General features: G+C 38.3%; 1 protein-coding gene across 1 annotated transcript; it reads right to left on the bottom strand.

The window, feature by feature from the left end:
- Positions 1-873: 873 nt before the first annotated feature.
- LOC134536262 (membrane-associated progesterone receptor component 1-like) lies at positions 874-6665 on the bottom strand. Its single transcript, XM_063375975.1, has 3 exons — positions 6310-6665; positions 5405-5554; positions 874-2007 (listed from the first exon to the last, which is right to left on the bottom strand). Exons 1-3 carry the CDS (start codon positions 6614-6616, stop codon positions 1847-1849), a joined length of 618 nt encoding a protein of 205 aa, XP_063232045.1. The 5' UTR covers positions 6617-6665; the 3' UTR covers positions 874-1846.
- Positions 6666-8630: the final 1965 nt, after the last annotated feature.

Genomic DNA, 8630 nt, shown 5'->3' on the forward strand with positions numbered 1-8630 from the left:
GCACATAAATCAGTTTTCATTGTTATTTCCATCAATTCTGTGCAACTTACAGTACTAGACTGTAGTGAAATTACTATGTATATTTTATTAAAAAAAACTTTGAATCAATACACTATTGATTCTTATCAGGTAAACAAATATTTACATTTCAGTGTGCTTCAAATAATTAAATCAACATAGTTATTCATTAAGTGAATAATATAAATACTAGTTTGTAGACAAAAAATTATATCAGTATTAAAAATTACTAATCAAGTTTGGTATCCAATTCGTATACCAGTGTTTTCAAGGTTTGAAGAAACCTTTTCAGTTCGAGTTTTTCCAATTTGTGGGAACCCTGTCAGCTAAAACCTTTTCAAAGATAGTTTCTACATATTTTAAATGGCCAGTCTCAACTATTTTTTAAATGTGCAATTACAAACTATAAACTGGGAGTCAAAAAAACAAAATGTGAGTTAGCAAACTGCTCCTGGATAATAAGTTTGATGACATCTAACACCATTATGGTTTATTTTGGGACATTAACAAGACTTCCGTGACATGTAGACACCTGTAGTGATAAAACTAAAGCAGTCTTTTTAATGTAACTTCCCTAGACTCCATTAATTTCCTCACTTGACACCTTTAAGTTTTTAGAAAGAGAATAAGCAAGGTGGTGTTGCTTCCATGCTTAACGCCAAGTGATCTCGCATATTATGTGAAGGTGTAAAATTATTTTCCAAATGTCACTACTGAAAAGCTGACATATATTATGCCATTGTCGTCTGACATGCAGGAAGGACATTTCTGTATGATGCAAGATAAAAAAGAGTCAATACGTGTTGGCAAGTTCATGATGAATTAATCAGAATGACACACATTAGCAATACCAAATTAATCAAGCACTAATTTATTCATCATATTTTTACATAAATTAAAAATTGAATACTATATTTTATAAGATCTTGCCCCAAACACCAATGAAGAACACAAAATTACATGATAAAAATCAACTCTTGACATTATATAACATTACAATTTAAAATATTCAATTTTTCTCACTGTTTTGAGCAGAGTATGATGGAAAATACGATTGCACATTAAGTAATAAATTTTTGTACTTCCATAAACAGAACTAGATTAAAAACGTCTACTACAGCCATAACTATAAAATTTCCTTACAAATAAAAGCAATAAAATACAAAACAAGTGCCGTTACGCATATTAAGCAACAAAAAAATTTGTTTGGACACTCTTGTGCATGAGACCCATCACCCATAGTTTTGATGTAAAGATTTCAACAGCAGCAACAGGTAAGCCACGTGTCTCCCATCTCCCTACAAACTTCATCTCACCCATATCGTGGGAAAAAACTTGAACAAGACTGTATGCCTTCAACATTTACACAACTAAGAAAACATGACGTGAAAATAATGAGAAACAAATACATACATAAAGAACACTCTAACAGCTTCTAAAAGATTATTTCTTCTTTTAGTAACATATAACACCCCTGGAAACAAAAAATAACGCAGTTTTTTTTTACAGACTCCTGGTCACTCCGCACACATCCGAGAGAGATTCTGACCGGGACTATTGTCGCCCCGCAGGTCCAGGAAGGCAAAGTGCGGTTGTTTGAAAACAGCGATGCCCAGGAATGTTGACGCCAGGAAAAAGAAAAGCAGCCACCCACGCACGCTCCAATTGAAGACATATCAGCAAGAGACACGACACAGGTGCAGAGCCGTGCGGCTCGTGGGGCCAAGGCGGGCCGAGCGCCTCAGTGTGCGCTTCCGTTGCGGAGACGGTACAGTCGCGAAGAAGCACCCGCCCGGGAGAGGCTGGCGGGGCCGGCCGCCCGCCCCCTTCAGTCGTCCTTGGACTTGGCGGCGGCCTCGGCCGGGCTCGCCGGTTCCTTGTGGCCCCCCTCGGAGGACGTCTCCTGCTGGCTGCCCTCCTCCTCCTCGTCAGAGTAGCAGGTGGCCGTCTCGCCCGGCCGGAGCAGCTTGCCCACGTACTCGTACTTCTCTGCAACACCCGCCTCCGTCAGTGTCGTGCATCTCCTGTACGTACTGCATTAGCACGCATGCTTGGAAACATTCAGAGTTGTTTGGACGTGAGTATCAACAATCACAAATTTTACCACGCAAAAGATCTGAACGAACAAATACAACAAACTCCACAGGCGCGTACTCGTGAAAACTGACTCGCCGCCAATCTCTTGACGGACAAACAGATGGAATTTTTCGGGCCAATCCATAATTGGCTGCGGGTCGCGCCGTCAACAGACGGAAGGAACTGACGGACTATTGAAATTCTGGCTTCACTCGACTCTCGACAGCACCGACCATCGCGAGACACACTCCGTGACTACTCGGTTGCTTCAGTAAACATTTAACGACTTTTTATAGACCTCAGCAGGTACTTTTGTAAAAAAACATACGAGAGGCAAATGTGAAGCCATAGGGAACACCCCGAAACAAAGTTCTGAATTATTGTTCGAGTCATCGGTTCCTAGACCAGTTTGATACAAATCTCCTTGCCATTATATCTGTGCCTACCTTCTAATCGAAACCTCGGTCACATGAGCTTCAAATACTCACTGGTTCATACCTAACCCCAAAGAAGTCTCAATTTGCAAGTGCTGAAACAATGCCCAAGTAATCTAAAACAAATATTTTGCCTGTGGCCAAACAAACTATCAATGTTTCTAGTATGTGAATAATTCAATGGTTAGGGTTAACTAATGTTTAGTTGTTTGTCTCTGTCTGTAAGCAATGACACCCAAGCTTTAAGATATTTTATCTGGTGCTAACGTGTGCAAGCTCAAAATATTTTCTGAGTCTACATTTGCTGTGGCCACTAATTCTGAGATATAGCAATTAGTGTGGTTTGACAACTCCAAAAAACTGTTGTGTAGAATATCTCTAATGGATGGTAAATGCTAAACTGAGTTGGGGAAAAAAGGGTTGGATATATTTTCTATCTGATACGTGGAATGGAAGGAATGAGGGAAACTTTCAAGGACAGTCTGGAACAAAAAAATAACCTCTCCCTTTACATGGTTTGTACCCCTCTTGTGCAATCAAAATGCAGTTTTTAAAGACCCCCTTCAATAACATCCTGAACAATTTGTATAGCACAAAATCCCTCGAAAACAACAATGTTAAATAGTCCATGCACAAAAAATAATTTTGCTGGTTGGTTCAATTCTTACAGATAAGCCCCTACTGTCCAGAATTATCTCTGGAAATCTCTGAAATTTGCAGCGCTAACGTTTAATTTTATCACTATTACATCTAATGCAATAAAAATACACATGTTTAGTTTAAAGGTAAGCATGCACAAACGTTTGATGCCAAGTCGGAAACAAAAGAACATTAAAATGCTCGAATTTATCCATTACTTGGAATCAGTTTCCATTAATGAATTTTTTTTGGATTCTAAGTGAAATTTAAGGCCTTTTAAGGGCCCTTATTCAATCAGTGACTAATTAATTAAGGACTACTAAGGATATTAAGGATAATTGTTCTGTATCATGTATTCAAGTTTATTCCTTGATCCTGATGGCATGATCCTGCATGATTGATCCTGTGGTACATGATGCTTGCTGTTTTAATTTAGTATGTCAAAAATATAGTTAGTAAATAACAAAATTCAATTTTTGGATTTTTATTTGATGTGACATAATTAGGGATGGGTTGAGTACACATTTTTATCGATTCCGATACCGGTACCGATTCCTAAATTTCGATTCTCGATTCCGAGTCATTCCAGTTTTCGATTCCTGGTAATTCTGGTCACATAATTAAAACTACTTAAGAATTGAATGCATTACATAATGATAATAACATGTATAAAGGATAATTATAAACTTAGGATTAAATGTTGAGGGTTTTTTTTTTTTTTTTTTCAATTACCAGTGAAGAAGCATCTTCACATAAAGTTTGTTTGCTAGTAAGTACTAGGCTGTGCACAAAGAAGTTCAACATTTAGACAGGGTTCTTTAACAGGCGATAACACCGATAACATAACATCTTTGTTCAAAATGGGTTCAAAGGTAGCACTACTTTTTTCTGTGGTACCTTTTGACTTAGTTGGTGACAGTGCTGTAAACAAAAGTTTGTTTTTCTTCAAAGACTATTTTTTCTGGTAGTAATGTGTGCCGGGATTTCAAATGCTTCATTAAATTGGTTGTAGATTTGTAAGTACCGCTCCGTGAAATTTGCGCACTACCATGATTACAAATTGCATATTTGTCATTTTCACTATTGATGCGAAAATGTTCCCAAACTTTAGACATGTTGATACAATATCAGACCATTCGCATTGTAATTTGAAACGACAGTCGGCGAACATTTTTTTTACTAACAAACTAGCAAAACACTTGAAAATAGTTTTAGCAAAACAATATTTGTGCCAAATAAATAAATAAATAAATAGTAATTCACCGTCGTGCTATTGAGGTTACTGTGAATTGTTGCGCATTTATGCTATTTATTTGGCACAAATATTGTTTTGCTAAAACTATTTTCAAGTGTTTTTCTAGTAATTATTACGGTTTTCCTTTGCAAGAAATAAACACGAGCCTCTGTTGGCGGTATGGCCAGAGAATTCTTTACAATTGATTGTTGCTTTCATTATACAATTTGTCCCGTACGCAACGAATCGATACGTTTCGACTTGACTTTATATTTTATGGCCACCAGAGATTTTGTGGAGGCCATCATCCTTGAATGGCTCACAACTAAAATGGTGACGACACGTGATGTTATCTCGTTTCATAACCATCACTTTCTTCACAAAAAACAATGGACTTTTCTTAACTGCAAATAAAATTAATAAGTCTTTTTACAATTTATTTACGTCTAATACATGAGTGAGGAATAATGTTCTTCGATCGTGGAGTTTTAATTAGAGGTTAAACATGCCCGGTAACATTGTTTTTATTTATTTTTATTCGTATAAAATTAATATTTAATAATAATGAGCATTATTAGGAATTTTATGCGCATACGGCAGGTAAGATATATTAAAATAAGTAAGTAAAGTTCAGACGAAAATATATTACTACTGTATTTTCTTAACTTAACCGATTCCTAACCTACCTTGCCCTTTTTTAGTACCCGATACTGAGTACCCAAATTTTTTAATAATCGGTGGTATCGAAGAATCGGAGAATCGAATCGACCCATCCCTAGACATAATTCATTTAATACATAACAATTTTTGTTAAATTCAGGGTCTTCAGGTGTAATAAATTAAAACAGCAAGCATCATGTACCACAGGATCAATGCATTCTGGATCATTTCATTAGCATCAAGGGTTAGACTTGTATTTGCAATACAATACCTTTTACAGTTATAACATATATCCCTTTAATGGAGTTACTTTTCCAGGATTCACGGGACAGGTGGTCAGTACCTCGGAACTGCTCCTCCCACTCCCGCACTGAGTCCATCTCCATGGTGTTCAGGTCACTCAGGTCATCGTACTCGTCTTTCCCAGCGTCCACGGAGAAGGTCGCCAGGCCGCGCGACGCATCACGACCTCCAAAGGCAGAGTAGGGGCCCCCTGCCAACACCAACAGCAGTCAAGCTTAAAGCAGAGTCAACTGTGAACATTAGGAGCTGGACTTACATTGATCCGCCGCTTCTGTCATCCCGTCAGTCTGTTCCGACCACACGAACAGCGAGCAAATTATATCATCCGGAATATTTAATTTGTCCATCAAGAGCTCACCAAGCTTTAACTTTCGATGGAAGGTCAGAATAAATTAATTATAACCTCCAAAGTGTTCACAAGGCATTGCCTATCGACTCTTTGGTTTTAAAAAAATGTTATGCATTTTATTTTAGCTGCTTCAATAACATTAACTTATGTTTGAAACAGTTATAAATATTAAAACTTAAAAAAACAAAAATTGCACACACACAAGTACAATTAAAAGGCTAAATGACAAGATGAACGAAATAGCGGTCGTATAGAAAACGGAGAGTTACGACAAATTATTGAAAATCAATCATTATTCTCTGATAAGCATAATTCTTTTTGAGAAAAAATCAACTATGAACAACTCCTCCCTATACCTAACCGGCAAGATCTCAAAGACGTACATGGTTTGTGTCTATAATTAAAACTTACTAAAAAAAAAAATTATTATTGCTCACAATGACACGTATCTGCTCAGCCAGCGTATTAGCATTGCAAATTACTAATTACGACGCAGTGTTTTTTCTGAAGTCACGGTGACTTTGAAACATCACCAGTTACGCCTACTACAGATATACAAGCTGCGCACTAGTCAATAATGTTCACTACAAACTTACCTGGCCCATAAAAGCGTTTCCCTTTAGTCACATCGAACACTTTTCCATTGACTGCAACTAAAACTCTACCGTCCGGTCCTGTTCCGTCATATTTCTTTAGTTCTTGCACTGTGAAATCCTTCCTGAGCTTTGGAAGTTGAGGTTCCGGTTCAGATGGCTCGTCCACCTTTTGCCTGCTCTTAATTATTTTGTAGGCCAAAACTGCTATTACACCGACAAGAAAAATATTAACTGGACTGGTAAAAATCCCCCAAAATAAGTTCACTAACAAACCCCCGCTTTCCGCCGTTAGATTTTCTTCAGCCATCTTTGTAACTTTGGCATTTACCTCGTCATGCCCATAGAGAAGAACAGTGAATATTACTTGTATAGTAAATATTGAACTCTACGGAATGTTGAACCAAAGATGACCTTTTCTTAAATTCAATATAATAATATTATATTACCTTTAATTTAAACACATCTTCAATAAAAAGGTTTCAATAAATAAAAAATAGGAAAGCCCAACATGTACTTCATGTGCAATTGTTAGAATTGTAGCTTACGCAAATAATGTAAAATTTCCGCTTCAAAAATTAAGTATTTTTACATCTTTATTTTCTTTTAATTAGTATTATACGACGCCAATCTTTCACGAAACGTTTTCTTTTTTCCTTTAATTTTTAATCTTTAGAAATCTAGATGGAAGTTTTACAACTCTACCATTACTTAGTTGATTCAACTTGACGTCGTACCTCTTGCAAGGCCTGAAATGCGGTCCCCTATTCGCTATCTGTAGTCTCCCTAGGGAATGCACTCACCGGCCTGCGGCCACGGTAAAAATAAGCGTCCCTCCCTTAAGTCGCCAACTTGAATCCTTATGTGAAATACAATTATAAATTTAAGTATGTATAAGGACTCAAATCATAATGATAATGAGCAATATATTATTAGGCAGATGTGCCCCAAAATATTAAGAAATTTTTAGCCTATCCTTTTACCTTTATTTTGTGGATTTTGACACACTGTGATGACTCCCTTTCCAGAAGTCTTCATGAGCTTGCGACCCAGGGTAGACGTATCGTTTCGTGGGAAGCCTTCGAGCTTCCAACATTAATTTGTAAATCTGGGTAAATATAATTTTACGATACCGAAACTTCTTTCTTGTAGCTCGTCATGCGTCCCCGGGTCGACCCCAGGGCATTTTGTTTGAGCTAAGAAAACAGCGCATACATCTGCCGGATCCAAAAACGTTATAGTAAATATTGTATGTTCACAGCTCGTGTAGCCACCTTCGAGTCACAGTTTAAGCAATAAACTTATGGGACTGGCAATCTCCAGACACAAAGCACCTGTCCAATAAGACTGCCATTAGGTGTTAACTTTTGTTTCGTAATAACTAGCATAACATGATCACAGTTTCAATGTAACAGTAATTTTTCAGTGTCACCTATACCACGTGTGAATTAAAACTACTTTCTCCAACCACTTTCTTTTATTTCTTAGTTTGCAGTATAACCAGTTAAAGAACAGTAACATATTGACGCCGACCGCCAATGCTCCTCTATGTCGCATAGACCACTATGCCTCATCAACGTCCCATGAGGTATTTCACTTAATTAAATCAGTGCTCCAAGATGAGTGTTCTACGTAATACGTAAGTACTTTGGGGAGTCTACGAGACTTTACGTCGGCGCTTCACGCCCCAAGTTAGCTTACCGGCTACTTAGTTTTGGCCCGCACGGGGCTGCCAGAAGGCGACACGTGCCACCGAACGTACTAACGAATCAATTCCTGGGGCACATCCAGGTATCATGTAGAGTCGCCAGATACACGGGCCTACGTGCCACTAGCCCAGTATAATAAGTGTTATGTAGTAGTGAAGTGTTTGCTCGTCAAAGTATAATTTGTCATGTTAGAGTTTAGTTACCACCGCTGCACGGTATCGTGCCACCAAATGTACTAACGAATCAGTCCCTGGGACACATCTAGGTATACGGAGATACGGGCCTACGTGCCACTAGCCCAGTATATTAAGTGTTAGGTGATAGTGAAGTGTTTTGTTCGTCAAGATATAATTCGTCATGTTAGAGTGTATTTTGTAACCGCCGCATCGTGTATACAAGTCCGCCCCTCACGCGCATTAAAATCGTGAGCCGCCACTGAGGAAGTGAGCTGCGCGTGTGACTAGTCGCGTCGGGAAAATCGTTACGGCCAGAACGGGCAGCACTATGTATAGGGCTGTGCCGTAATAAATTCATCAACTATTCTCCAGAAACTTTGTGTTCTTCTTCAGGCGTCCCGAGTGGCCATAACAGCTTGGGGGGCCCTACTGCGTTAAC

Source organism: Bacillus rossius, chromosome 10 (genome assembly GCF_032445375.1).
Source record: "Bacillus rossius redtenbacheri isolate Brsri chromosome 10, Brsri_v3, whole genome shotgun sequence".
NCBI lineage: Eukaryota > Metazoa > Arthropoda > Insecta > Phasmatodea > Bacillidae > Bacillus > Bacillus rossius.